This window comes from Dendrobates tinctorius, unplaced genomic scaffold (genome assembly GCF_039654945.1).
Source record: "Dendrobates tinctorius isolate UK_male_01 unplaced genomic scaffold, ASM3965494v1 ptg000161l, whole genome shotgun sequence".
In the NCBI taxonomy this organism is placed as follows: Eukaryota; Metazoa; Chordata; class Amphibia; order Anura; family Dendrobatidae; genus Dendrobates; species Dendrobates tinctorius.
In genome coordinates, this window is record NW_027361828.1 from 8,076,476 (window position 1) to 8,091,831 (window position 15,356).

The 15,356-nt window shown below is 42.0% G+C and overlaps 1 protein-coding gene across 1 annotated transcript in view; it reads left to right on the forward strand.

Moving 5' to 3' along the window:
* HHIP (hedgehog interacting protein) overlaps positions 1 to 15,356 on the forward strand; it is a 148,367-nt gene that overhangs the window by 28,805 nt on the left and 104,206 nt on the right. The window contains exons 3-4 of the mRNA XM_073549789.1: positions 5,995 to 6,151; positions 9,612 to 9,813. Coding sequence (XP_073405890.1) covers positions 5,995 to 6,151; positions 9,612 to 9,813 — 359 coding nt within the window. The remainder of the gene's footprint in view (positions 1 to 5,994; positions 6,152 to 9,611; positions 9,814 to 15,356) is intronic.

A 15,356-nucleotide genomic window follows, 5' to 3' on the forward strand; every position in this document is an offset into this window, starting at 1 on the left:
GAGTAATCAAAGTTAAAAAACGATAACCCACAAAAAAAACAATACAGGTGATACATTTCCTTTAAAATTTGTAGTGATCAGTGAGATTATGAAGCGTTATTAGGGGTGTTATTATTTCTTTACAAAGTATTCCAAATTTTGTTAACCTTTCACATTTTTCCTCTATAATAATAATCCTAGGCACTGAATCCAATTTTACCGTGTGGGGCAGTTTAAAAAAATTTAAAGAATATTTAGAATACATGACAAATGTTAAAACAATAAAAATTTCCAGCAGCTTCGTTTTATACTATTGTAGAACTTCCTGCTCTTGTGCTCTAGTGTCCAAGGCTTCTGGATGTATTCTTTAGGCAGCAATTTTTGTCACGTGTTGATCCAAGTCACCATCCTCATAAACGACATGACCTCAAGGCTGGGTTCACATTGCGTTGTGGGCAATGCGCTGATGGCGATGTGTTAACGCACCCATTGCCCGCAATAACAGTAGCGCATCCTAATGCATGCCAAAATCGGCATGCATTAGCGATGATGCGTTACTTCATGACGCACCCTCGAACGCGGTCTACAGCGTTCGAGGTTGCGTCGAGTCTAGCTCACAGCGAACGGACGCGTTCGCTGTGCATAGACCTGTATGGGCTAACGCATGGTAGCGCATGGTAACGAACTGCTACCATGCGTTAGTGCATACGTTAGCGCTATGGTTACAAATTATGTCAAAAATAACATCTGTGTTAGAGCATCCGTTTAATGGATCCGTTAAACGGATGCCCCTAACACAATGTGGTCCTAACCTTACTGCTGCTATTTATGCTTGGATCTGGTCATTGATATTCAACAATGACGCTTACGCAATTACATTGAGAGGCTGCTTTGAAAGACTCATAAGTACCCTGGCAAAACATGAAATCTATGATTGAAGGACACCCCATGAAAAGTAGCAGTTCATTTTACTCTGCCACTTAATTCCACGCTGCAAATCTTTTCGGACATGGGGAAGTCATTTAAATTATTTCATTTAGAATATTGCACGTTTTCCTGCTATTCTCACTAGTAGGCAAGGGTCATCCGAGAAAATGATGCTAATCACACACTGATTAGTGGGTAGGGTCTTTTTCTTGGTGCTCTGGTTCCTTATTCATACTCCTGAATGACAGGGCACTGATCCAACAGGAGGATGAATATGGACTGTAATACTCAGACTGTGGATCTTATGATCCGAATGTACAGACTTATAGACACATATATATGAGACTTTAAGTTGGAGTCCAGAGTCCGGCATTGGAGTCCATTTACGGACATTGAAATACGCCCATCTGAACCCAGCTTTAGCCAAATAGACATAACTATCAAATGATAGTTATGTATTGTAACCCATGATTTGGTAGTATATGGCTTGTTTTTACACTTTTAGGAGTAGATGTATTAGCTTCTCACTTTCATTTTGATAGAACATGCTGGGAAAATGACTGTTCTCTGTCAGTTGCTGTAAAAGAATTTCAATACTATGCAAAAAGTAGAAAAATCTATGTCACTCTCCCCATGGCTAAAATAGTTCTTTATTAATTAGATACAGAAGGAAAAAAAGATGGTTGTTTCACGTTTTTAAGTGCTTCACGGCACGGGGGTTCGGAAAGCAAGCCCTAACGGGACCACTGAATATGGGCAAGATCGCAATGTGAAAGGGGCCTTCGAAAAAAGGAAGCTCGACAGGGCGCCTTAATAAAGAACCTCTTGGAGCCTACTTACTATATTTATACAGTGTTTTTAATTCTTTGACCATGTGAAATGTGGTCTCATGTGTCTAGAAAACCTATATTGAATAGAAGTATGCCTTCTAATATGACTAAGTGAACGTTATGATTCCCATTCTTTTGCTCTGGTCGATTTCTCCAGCTTTACCATCATTGCCACAATTGTAAATTGGTTTGTATTGATGAGTTTGACATGACATTGCATCTATGTCTATGAATGCATATTTGTCTTCTACTCTTTGATTTACACTAATGAAATAAAATAGAAGAATTAATACTTGATTTTTTAAAAACTTTTTTTCTAATTGTATACATTCTAGACACCTCTGTGTAACAGTACGTTCCACAACGGATTCTTCTACTCATGAAGCAATTTCTATTCTTAATTCACCTATTATCTCCACAGGACACGGTTCTTTGTAAAGAATAGACTTAGAAAATTGCTTTCCGAGCAGTAGGGTTGCAATTGGTGGTGCATGATATGTCTCCCGAAAGGTGCTCTTGTTTACTGTTGAAAACATAGAATTCACCACTAACGATGACACACACCAGTATATTTTATAACGGGGTTAAGGTGACTCAGGAGAATAAGCCTTGAGAGAATGATGGAGAAACACAGGAGCCAGAGCTGCTGGAACCTCACTCCCCAGATCAACATATGTGGTGACGAATGACCAATTTATTTTTCTACAAAGGCTGTGTATATGTAAAACTGCTGAAGTGCATCAAGATGTCAAGTGCTTTCTGTGACCACCCAGGCTGCTCTGAAGGATAACCAGATGAAAGCATAACTCAAGCACTGGACAGAGCCATGCTGCTGTGTATGAGAAGAGAGAGCAGCGGTCACACACTGCACAATCAAGGAGAGTCAGATGCTAATAATTAGATGAAAAGCCTAGAAAGAGATAATCATGATGGAGATCCACGGAGTTGGGAGGTCTTCATTATTATTATTTTCATTATTGCTTTTTTATTATTGCATTAAAGTATATTGTTTTTTTATTGTCCCTTGCATGAGTAGAATTTGCCAGGAATACATAACTATAATATATAGAACTTCCAATAATGATGGTCATCTACTAAGGGCAGGTGCAGACAAGCACATTTTCAGTCCTACTGCGATCCTGCAAACATTCACACTAATGTTATTCTTTGGGGCCATGCATATGTCTGATTTTTTTCCTCAGACAGAGTCTGTCAGATAACCATGGATTCATGCCTGAGTTTGATCCAATATTCGAATTGCACTTGGCCAGCATGTCAATCATAAGATTTCATTCGGATGACATCTTAGTGCAGTCTAATTTCCACAGCCTCACAGAATGTATAAGATGGAGATACTTTTCTCTCCATCTTCCTCTCATCGGCTCATGCTATGATCATACTCTGACAAACTCTAATAAGAGCTTGATCAAAGTTTGATTAGCATAATCGGCCCAATTCTCTACGGCCATCTGCACCTGCCTGAAGGGTGAGATTATTCAGTGCTTTTTCCAGTTAGCTTTGATAGGCAAAAAATGTAAGGATCAAGACACTTAATCAAGATTGGCAGTAGAGCTGTGATGGCAGTGGTGAGTTGAGAAGGAGAGAAGTTTATATACGAAATTAAATCCAGCTCACCGTGGATGGCATCCTGGGGATGTTTGGAGAGGCCGCTTCAAAGTGTAAAATAGCTCACAAAGTAGAAATATCCAGCTCAACAAATTGTGAATACTTTATTCACATAAAGTGCTCAAAGAGGACATACAGAGCAAGCAGTGTAAGTTACTTGACACTCGACATTGACGCGTTTCAGGTGACTGCGCACCTTTTAATCTCTTTGAGCACTATATGTGAATAAAGTATTCACAATTCGTTGAGCTGGATCTTTCTACCCTGAGCCCAAACATTTCATTTACCATATGAATTATTAGCTCACTAGTACATTGACATCTACCAAACAATATGTGTACTGGCTTTCTCATTCCTCTGCCGATGGCTGGTTTTAGAGGGAACAAAGGTCTAAACAGACTGCTGTGAAATCAAATTATACCAAATGTGTATTGTCACCTTCTCTAATAAGTAACAAGTTATAAAATGGAATGGAAGCCCGTTAGCCAATACTACAGTAGCTGTGTTTCAAAACCTAATGAAAGTTTGAAGCATCCTTTCCATTTAACACATTTTCAAAATGGAATCCAATCAACATTATTTTCATCATTCTTATAAAGATTGTAATACCAAACCACCACTTTTTTTCCAGAATAAAATGACTCTATGGATTATTCCCATTTTGAATAGCATTGCTCATACATTTTGTTTACGAAATTTGCATAAAATTCTGTGTCCGAATGAGACAAACCTCAGTTCTAATTTCTATGACATATTACAAGATCATAGTCCTGGGTAGCTAGTATTTTAGTGCATAAATGCATGGTCCTCCATAGCTTGAGAATTGGGTTTGTGGCAAGATGGATCTTATCCTGACACCAATATCTATGTCTTGTCATTATCACCTCTTACCAAATGCACTGTGTTATTGCAAAACGAGTTGTCATATGACGGTAGAAACATCTTTATATATAGTGAATATGCCATAAACTCAAATTATCAGAATAAGGCTTTTTACAGAATGTTTCATTCTATAGCTGTCAAAGTTTTAAATGGTGTTTCCATCAGTCTCTGAACTCCAATTGCAAATTCTAACCAAACTCTAAGAAGGGTCTCTTCTGCCTCTTGTTGAATGAATTCTGAGGCTACCTTTTTCTCAAAAGGGATGGCAAACGCTGCAGAGCTGCAAAATTGAGCATTTAAAAATGTAAAGTAAGTCTCCTCTCCCTTTGTTTCTAGCACAGAGTAGTTGAGCCTCATATAACGTTTTGGTTGTTTTTATATAATCATGAAAATTGAAAGTTTATTTTCCAATTAAGTTTTTTTCTTAATCCTATTAACTTTTCAGTTTATAACACCATTATTTCTACTATTTTTTACCAATTCCCAAAGGAGTTTTACAATTCCTCTAATATCTGATATTGATGACTTATCTTTAAAGGGAACCTGTCACCTGATTCATCCTGGTTGCACGATTGCCAGCCAAACACATATTTCTCGGAAATGTTCTGGCATTTCATAAAAATATAGTTTGAAGAGCTGGTCAAGGGCTGTCTTCTCCATGCTCTGCTCCATGTCATTATTGCCCTCTACTCCTCTTTGGTCAGACTTCATCTGGAATACTGTGTCCAGTTTTGGGCGCCACATTTTAAAAAAGACATCAACAAACTGGAGCAAGTTCAGAAAAGAGCGACCAGAATGGTGACCGGTCTGCAAACCCTGTCTTATGAGGAAAGGTTGCAGGATTTGGGAATGTTTAGCTTGCAGAAGAGAAGACTGAGAGTAGACTTAATAGCTGTCTACAAATATCTCAAGGGCTGTCACAATGTAGAAGGATCATCTTTATTCTCATTTCCACAAGGAAAGACTAGAAGCAATGGGGTGAAGCTGAATGGGAGGAGACACAGATTAGATATCAGAAAAAACTTTTTGACAGTTAGAGTGATCAATGAGTGGAACAGGCTGCCACGAGAGGTGGTGAGTTCTCCTTCAATAGAAGTCGTCAAACAGAGGCTGGACAGACATCTGTCTGGGATGGTTTAGTGAATCCTGCTTTGAGCAGGGGGTTGGACCAGATGGCCCAGGAGGTCCCTTCCAACTCTACGATTCTATGATTCTATGTGGTTGACAGGTCCCTCCAAGTTTGTACATTGAGAGACCTGTCAATTAACTGAAGAAAAGCCAGCCAAGGGCAGTCCCGGACTAGTTTTGTCTCTGCTTATGGTTCCCTGCTGGTTCTTCAAACTATATTTTCTCTGAAACATCAGCGCAAATCAGAGAAAAATTTTGTATGTAATCGTAGTGCCACAGCTACTTTGATAAGCTCTTGGTAATTGTTCCAGAAGTGGGACCTTTCACCAATTTAATATTTATGACTTATTGTGAGGATATACTATCGATATTGAAAGTTGGTAAAACTCCTTAAATTAAATTTATATTCCAAAATATTCTGCTGAAATAAAGTTATGATGTTCCAAAATGTAATTAATGGGACATCATGTAAACCTTGTGTACTTCAGTATGTATATCACAATAGCCAATACATTGGACAGATGAACTAATAGAGAAGAATATAGTTTAACGGTAATTTAAACAATTATTATTATTGTCATTATTATATTTATTTTGGGGTTAAATTTCAGTCTTTTTTCAGGTTTACTCCAAACGACGGCAGATGAATTTTGCTTCTACCGAGGGATGAGGGACAGCAGTCTGTGTTTTCCAGACTTTCCAAGAAAACAAGTGCGAGGACCAGCATCAAACTACTTGGACCAAATGGAGGAGTATGACAAAGTGGAAGAGATCAGCAGGTTCATATCGATAACATTTCTTTTATCTTGGAAAACACTGACAACTTTGTGGTTTTGACAGCAAATTAACTTAGTCTGGCCTGATTTTCCACAGCTGTGCCCTCCAGATGTTTTGTTCATCTGCTGTTTATGTGATTGCCTGGGAACAAATGCCTTTTTAATATTTTGGATGCTCGTCATGCTTTCTCAGTTGTTAGTAGAGTACTTCCGACCCACAGCACTCTCCCACCAGTATGTTTATAGATTTTCTTTTGTAATTAAATCTCAAATTAATTGAGACTTTTCCCTTAAAAAAACGAATAAAAGAAGTAAGCAATGACCTCTGAAACTACTTTAATCAGAATTTGCCATCATGGTTTTGCATAGTATGTTTGCTGAAGCCATGACCGCGCCAAAGACACTATTCAGATACATTGTTAGTATTTAAATGAACATTTGTCCTTACAGATCGTTTTAGAAAATAACCAAGCCCAGATTAATTTCATAGTTTGTTCCAGTAAGCCGAGTAAACTGTTGCAAATGTTGCAAAAATTTTTGCACAACTTTTTGAATACTAGGCAGAACTTAACAAGAAGGAGTGTTGCCTACCGCAGGACAAAATGTTTTTCACAATATACAATACAAAATTGGTATCAATTATAGCAGATATGTACCCCAGGCAATGACTGGAATAATTTCCTTCTCACGTGCGTTAACTTTACCTGTCAATTGGAGTACATTTCTGTCTCAAACACACAGCAGCATGAAGATTCACCAAATTTCTTAATAGGAGCTCAACTTTCATGTATTTTACTCCAGCACATCCTGGATCAAGATCAAAGTCCCTAAATGTCTAATATATTTTAACATATAAAAGTTAGTTTAAACCAGTTGATGTCAAAATGTGATGTGCCCCTAATGATTGTTGACGCGCAGCTGAGAGGGCAGATATCATATAGAAGTGATCATATGATGAACAGTCGATTTCACGACTGCCAAAATTTTAGAGTTAAAATTTCTGGTTATCAAAATTGCTTGTGCTTCAGTTAGCCTTTGAAAGGTATAAACCAAAATTACCTCCAACAGGCCATCCATGTGTCTGTTTAAACTGTCAGAAATGACGTCCACAAGTGGGTGTTGGGCTTACAGCCCAACACTGTGCAGGGCGATTGTCATTTGTCAGAGAGCACCAAGATTGACAGATTTGACATTGGATGAGTCCAGGTTAAAGGGGGTTTTACACATAGCAATATCGCTAGCGATATTGCTATAACGTCACCGATTTTGTGACGTTATAGCAATATCGCTAGTGATATCGGTATGTGTGATACTTACCTCCGACCAGCTCCCCCGCTGTCCATCGCTGATCGCGTGAGAATGTCCGGCTCCATTTCCCGTCGGGCGCTTCCTGCTGGCGCCGATGAGCAACGCGTGGAGGCCGGCGGGAGGACGTCAGGATCGCTGTGTGTGAAAGGTGAGTATCGTGCGCTGCGTCGCTGCTGCATCACTGTGAGGTCTGCCTGTGTGACAGCTCACTAGCGATCATTTAGCGATGCACCAGCGATCCTGACCGGGTCGGATCGCTGGTGCATCGCTAAATGTAAAGGAGCCTTTACTCTGAGCACATGAGCATCTGGAGACACCTTGGAAAACATTCTGCTGCCTGCAACATTCTCCAGGTTGACCATTTTGGCAGTGGGTCAGTAATGGTGTGGGGAAACATTTCTTTGGAGGGCTGCACAGCCCTCCATATGGTAGTCAGAGGTACTCTGACTGTCATTAGGTACCAGGATGAGATCCTCAGACCCATTGTGATACCATATGCAGTGCAGTGGGCCCTGGGTTCCTTCTGATGCATGATAATGCTAGGCCTCATGTGGCTGAAGTGTGTCAGCAGTTCCTGCATGATGAAAGCATTGATACTATGCAATGGCCTGCCCGTTCCCAAGACCTGAATCCGATCAAGCACATCTGGGACATCATGTCTCAGTCCATCCACTAACGCCACGTTGCACCACAGACTGTCTAAGAGTTGACAGATGCTTTAATCCAGGTTTGGGAAGAGATAATAATCTTTATTTTTTATAGTGCCTGAGGAGAACATCCGCCGCCTCATCAGGATGTATAATTGTAAATCCATTCAACAGATCTTTTTGCAATGCATTTAAAAACTGATTTAAGAGGCGGCATATCAATTATTGCTGGAGTTTATGCCTGTGAATTGTGATGGGTAGCCACATGCAGATTAGCCCCTTTGACTTGGACTACTACACATCTGGTCTTGCACTAAATAAAACATTTTTATGTAAAATTATAAGCCCACGTTCATACATTCATTATTTGGTCAGTATTTTACATCAGTATTTATAAGCCAAAACCAGGAGTGGGTGAAAAATGCAGAAGTGGTGCGCATGTTTCTATTAGGCCTCTTTCACACATCAGTTTTTTGCCTTCAGGCGCGATCCGGCTTTTTTTTGTAAAACCGGATCCGGCAAAATGCAATGCCGGATCCAGTTTTTCCCCATTGACTTGCATTAGCGCCGGATCGTGCCGGATGGCATTGCGTTTCATCCGTTTTTTGCCGGATCCGGCAACTTGTCTCATTCCGGCGTCTGGAAAAAACGGCTACTGTAACGTTTTTTGTCTCCGGCGAAAAAGCCGGAAGCACCGGATCCGGCGCTTCCAGCTTTTTGCTACAATGAAAGTCTATGGGCGCCGGAATGCGCCGGATCCAGAAAAAGACGGATCCAGCCACCGGATCCGGTTTTTTTAAGTCTGCGCATGCTCAGATCCAAATGGCCAGCCCCCAGGAACAGATATAACCTGCTAGACGGATCCAGCAAAAAAACGGATCCGTTTCTACAGTTCTCCAAAATTTATGCCGGATCCGTTTTTTCTAAAAATAGCCGGATCCTGCCTGACGGCAAAAAACTGATGTGTGAAAGTAGCCTTATGCTTTTCCGCTGATTGTTCCACTCCTCATTCTGGCTGAGAAATACTGATGTAAAATACTGACCAAATACTGAACGTGTGAACATGCCCTTAAGCTCTGTAATTTTCATGCCACTTTCCACTGCAATTATGCAGTAGATTTTTCCATAGGAAAGATCAGGGATCTCAGACAAAACAGAAATCTTGAATTGTTGAGGAGCTTTAACACAAACGTCAGCTTCATCAAAACTTTTACATCAGAAAACTGAGGTAATATTTGAAAAGTCAAAATATTATTACGCAATGTAATGAGTATGTGTAGTAGCATAATTTATGCCACAAATATTACTGTACTTCTCCCCATGCCCATGAAAAAACATTTAAATTTGGCCATAGAATATTAGAAAGTTGCAAATCTATGGTTGCTTAAAAGTAGATGAAAACTGAAAAATTATTAACATATTCTGGTTGATATTTATTGGTGGAGATATACAAGAAGTCTTTAATTAATTTACTTCTCATGTACTATAACAGTACCTTTTTCTTGTAGAAAACACAAGCACAACTGCTACTGCATTCAAGAGGTCATGAGAGGTCTGAGGCAGCCAGTTGGGGCTATGCATAGCGGAGATGGATCACATCGACTTTTTATCCTTGAAAAGGAAGGTTATGTGAAGATTCTCACCCCGGAAGGAGATTTATTAAAGGAGCCTTTCTTGGACATTCATAAAGTCGTCCAAAGTGGAATTAAGGTCAGAGGTGATTTAAATACTTTAATATTTCTTTAAGCTTAAAACGTATTCTGATAATTGAAAGTAGCTTACTGACCAAGTATGTCCAATGATAGTACCTCTGGTGATCCTGAGATCTGGGCTTTGGCTCCAGAGAGCCTGGCTTTGCAGAGCCATATCTTGAATGGGACTACCGGATAGACATTGATGTTGATCATGTGCACCTTTGCCTAATTCAATATGTCAGACCCCTGCCATCAGTAGGTTATCTCCAAACCTATGGATAGGGGATAACATCCAACTGTTCAATATATTTCTACATTGTATGCACACTATTGCACAAAGGACTTGTCAGTTTCCAGATCTCACTTATTTTTTTGGAGCATGCCACAATTTTTCTTCTTTTGGGTAGAAAAACATATATCTAATTATTTTATTCTCTTATATAGCGCCTTTAGTTTCTTCAGTCCTTAACAGACAGCATCATATGCCTATGTTTCAAATTGGAGTCAAATAGAAATAAAATATTGTGCAGCCTCACAGTAGTCTAAGTAATCTATAGGTGCAGAATAATGTCTTGGAACAACAAAGAGGCTCTGCCAACCCTGACTTTCTGTATCAATTAAATCTGGAGCATCTTTTCTTAGAAGTCTGTATTGTTCCAGTCCTCTGTTTTATTCCTCCTGGTAATGTATGAATAAACTGACAACAGAGCATTTTTTTGCCTTTTGTCAATAGGGCATGTAACTTCAAGCTTTAACTAGATACCTTTTTACTGAAAGCTTGTGTATACAATATTATTGTCGATTAAAGCAGTGGTCCCCAACCTTTTTTGCACCAGGGACCGGCTTGAACCAAGACCATTCTTCCATGGCCCGGCAGGGCGGGGATGGAGGTGTGACAGGGGCGGGGCTTTGGTCATAAGGGGGCGGGGCTATGGACGCGGTTGTAGTTTAGCAGTGCATATTTATCATTTAATTATAACATTTTTAATGTGACTCAACTCACCATAGGTTTTGAATGAGTGGGAGCACCTGGCTTGTTTCTCTGTTTCAGTGGGAGCACTGGGCTACTTCTACTGATGACCGTCACTGCTAATCATGATTGGAACCTACAAGGAAATGGAGCATTGAGCACTTAAGAACAATTGTACTGGAGTACTGTACATGCTGATTATTTTCTAATCATCAGAAAATGTATGTGTGGTCCCCCCCATCCAGCTCTGTGTGGCTCCCCCTGTTGTATGCATGGCTCCCCTGTCCCATCCTGTATACATGGCTCTGCTCCCACTCTCCCTCCCTTGTATATATGGCTCCGTTCCCACTCTCCCTCCCCTGTATATATGGCTCCGCTCCCACTCTCCCTCCCTTGTATATATGGCTCTGCTCCCACTCTCCCTCCCTTGTATATATGGCTCCGCTCCCACTCTCCCTCCCTTGTATATATGGCTCCGCTCCCACTCTCCCTCCCCTGTATATATGGCTCCGCTCCCACTCTCCCTCCCCTGTGTATATGGCTCCGCTCCCACTCTCCCTCCCCTGTATATATGGCTCCGCTCCCACTCTCCCTCCCCTGTATATATGGCTCCGCTCCCACTCTCCCTCCCCTGTGTATATGGCTCCGCTCCCACTCTCCCTCCCCTGTGTATATGGCTCTGCTCCCACTCTCCCTCCCCTGTATATATGGCTCCGCTCCCACCCTCCCTCCCTTGTATATATGGCTCCGCTCCCACTCTCCCTCCCTTGTATATATGGCTCCGCTCCCACTCTCCCTCCCCTGTATATATGGCTCCGCTCCCACTCTCCCTCCCCTGTGTATATGGCTCCGCTCCCACTCTCCCTCCCCTGTATATATGGCTCCGCTCCCACTCTCCCTCCCCTGTGTATATGGCTCCGCTCCCACTCTCCCTCCCCTGTGTATATGGCTCCGCTCCCACTCTCCCTCCCCTGTATATATGGCTCCGCTCCCACTCTCCCTCCCCTGTATATATGGCTCCGCTCCCATTCTCCCTCCTGTGTATATGGCTCCGCTCCCACTCTCCCTCCCTTGTATATATGGCTCCGCTCCCACTCTCCCTCCCCTGTATATATGGCTCCGCTCCCACTCTCCCTCCCCTGTGTATATGGCTCCGCTCCCACTCTCCCTCCCCTGTATATATGGCTCTGCTCCCACTCTCCCTCCCCTGTATATATGGCTCCGCTCCCACTCTCCCTCCCCTGTATATATGGCTCCGCTCCCACTCTCCCTCCCCTGTGTATATGGCTCCGCTCCCACTCTCCCTCCCTTGTATATATGGCTCCGCTCCCACTCTCCCTCCCCTGTGTATATGGCTCCGCTCCCACTCTCCCTCCCCTGTGTATATGGCTCCGCTCCCACTCTCCCTCCCTTGTATATATGGCTCCGCTCCCACTCTCCCTCCCCTGTGTATATGGCTCCGCTCCCACTCTCCCTCCCCTGTATATATGGCTCCGCTCCCACTCTCCCTCCCCTGTATATATGGCTCCACTCCCACTCTCCCTCCCCTGTATATATGGCTCCGCTCCCACTCTCCCTCCCCTGTATATATGGCTCCGCTCCCATTCTCCCTCCCTTATGGCTCCGCTCGGCTCCCCCATCCTCCCCATCATACTTACCCTCACGTCGCTGAACTTCCTTCCCGTCGCTGCACGTCCCTGCATCTCGCGGCGCTTCAGCTTCTTCCTGTGCGGAGCGGTCACGTGATACCGCTCATTAAGGTCCATGAATATGGACGCCACGCCTATGGGAGATGAGTGGCGTCCATATTCATGACCTTAAATGAGCGGTAGCACGTGACCGCTCAGCGCTGGATGAAGCCGCCGCGGGATGCAGGGTGAGTATCAGCTGCTGCACCGCCCCCCGGCTCCCCTTGTGTCCGCGGACCGGCAAGGGCACTGCAACGGCCCGGTGCTGGGCCGCGGACCGGCGGTTGGGGACCCCTGGATTAAAGTATGTTATGTACCGACCTTTTAGGTCTTTGTTGGCTAAATGGGGCCTATGGATATGTTTGACACATATGCCGGTAGTGTGAATGTGACCTTAGCTGCCATGCTTGCAATCGGATAGCTATTATTCCATGCCAGTTCACATTCTGTTACATCTAAAGCATATATGTTCCCCTACCACTACAGTGAAGTCGTCACCACAAAGTTTCTACAAGAAAAGCATTACATGATCAATTTTTGGCTTGGACCAAAGCTCTGACTTTAATCATAACCTTTATTGATTATGAGTAGTTCATTCACGAAACTCCACCAATGGGTGAGAATTGACAGAATACTGAAGGGGAGCTGACATTTCCTTTGCTTGATGTAGAATGATTGAAATAAAATTGGATGGAACTATTGTTGCCAGTAGCGTACCACAAATGGCAGCAGTCCACGCTAATGCCATGGGGCCGGTGATCTGGTCTCCAGCCATTTCTTCTGACATCCATCGTATGTCAGGAGAAGTTGGAAAAAGTCACTTGCTAGGTCTGCTCTATATCCATTTGGTGCCAGCTGTTACACGCAGCAGACATTCCCCAGTAACTTCCACGATTGTGAGAAACCTATAGTTGTTGAAAGAAGTCTATTTTTTCCTCTTTCTTCCTAATTACGTATGTAATGTAGTGTAAGTGTATAAAAATTCTTACCAATTACCACCTTGTTTGGTTTCCAATGTCAGTCCAATCCTCATCTTACCACGTGACTGCCCTTCAGTTTTATAGGCTCACACGGTGTGGGTTGATGCTGGTTTCCCACTATAAGTTTATGAGACTCAGAACGAGGCTTACATTAAGAAAGCAATTTCCATACATAAAATCCTGTGAGCCAGCGAGTTTGATTTCACGCAAGCCAGAATAGGAATGCGGTGTCGCTGGAGTGGAGAAGACACCTCTCACACAGGTGGAAATTTCCATTAAATAGACCACTGTTTATAAAAAGAGCGAAATTATTGTAATATCAGTGATTGAATATACATTGACGGGCTTAAGACAAACAATTTGCCAGATTGCTGGAAACTGTGAGCCTTAGAGTTTAGTGGCCTATAAACTTTCCCAGGTGCTTTCACAGCAAAATGACTGGACAGTAAACTGTTGCTTCCCATCTGGTCTGGTGATCTGATGTGATGCAATGGCTCTAGACTTCATGCTATAGCTACATGTGCCTGAATATAGATTTTTTTGCTTACCCAGTAAAAGACTACGTTCCCACAATGACCTTTTGATGAGTTTTTGTTGTTGAAGATATCTGCACCTATTAAGTAAATTGAGTCACTTGCATTTTTTTCATTGCGGTTTTTAGTACATTTTTATCATGTGTTTTCATCGCGATTTTGATGCTGCATTTTTTCATCTCCTGTTGGTATGTCATGTTATAAATAAAGCTGCTTTTGTTTTTTATCCTTCCTGGTATTTGTCTTTGAAAAAGCTTTATTGATAAAGTTGTGTGCGAATTGTATTCTTTTATGTTGTGTTTCTAATGCAGAATTGAACTAAACCCATGTGTATTTTTTACCTGCGTTTTTTTCCACATCTTGCAAGTCTATGTAAAAGTCTGCCATAAAACTCAGCGTACCTGCAAGATAAATTGACATGTCATGGATGTGAAACACTCACACAGGACAGGTTACAGTACATTGAGTAAAATAAAAGCGCAGTGGACTTAAGATTTCTGTCAATCATATCCACTTTGCTTAAACTGTAAGATGCTGCATATTCGACGTTGCAAAAATACGTAGCTTCAAGAACGCTCCAAAAGCTCATCATGAGCACACAACCTTAGTGTTTGTTCACTCAACCATATACTGTAAATCAGGCTAGTTTCACACTTGCTTTTTTTTGCAGCGCGTTTTTCCCGCAAAAAAAGCATTGAAAAAACGCATACAAAAGCATACAACTGCTGCGTTTTTTTCAAGCATTTTTATGAGCATGCATGAAAAAAACGCAGCGTTTTTATGCGTTTGTATGCGTTTTTAGTGCGTTTTTTCCAAACATTAGGTGGCCCCTCACACTAACCCAAACCATGACTTTACTGACCCTAACCCTGACCCTAACCCTTAACCAAACCATACCCTGATCCTAACCCTAACCCTTAACCAAACCATACCCTGATCCTAACCCTTAACCAAACCATACCCTGATCCTAACCCTGACCCTAACCCTAACCCTTAACCAAACCATACCCTGATCCTGACCCTAACCCTAACTTTAAACCCCCTTAACTTAACCCTAATTCTAACCCAAACCCATAAATTCCATTGTCTAAACTAATGGTAAAAAAAAAAACGCATGTGCAAAAAAAACGCATACATAAGCATGCCAATGCGCACATATGCTCACCATAGACTTATAATGGGTGTCTTGCTGTAAAAAAACGCATTGCACGCGCATGCGTTTTTTTGAGGCAAGTCGGACGCCCAAAAAATGCAACAGGTTACATTTTGTGCGCCCGAGCGCATACCGCAAAAAAACGCATGCGCGGAAAAACGCGTACAAACGCATGTGTATGCGCACATAAGCGCATCCCATGCAAAGTATAGGAAAAAAACGCATGCGCTATTTA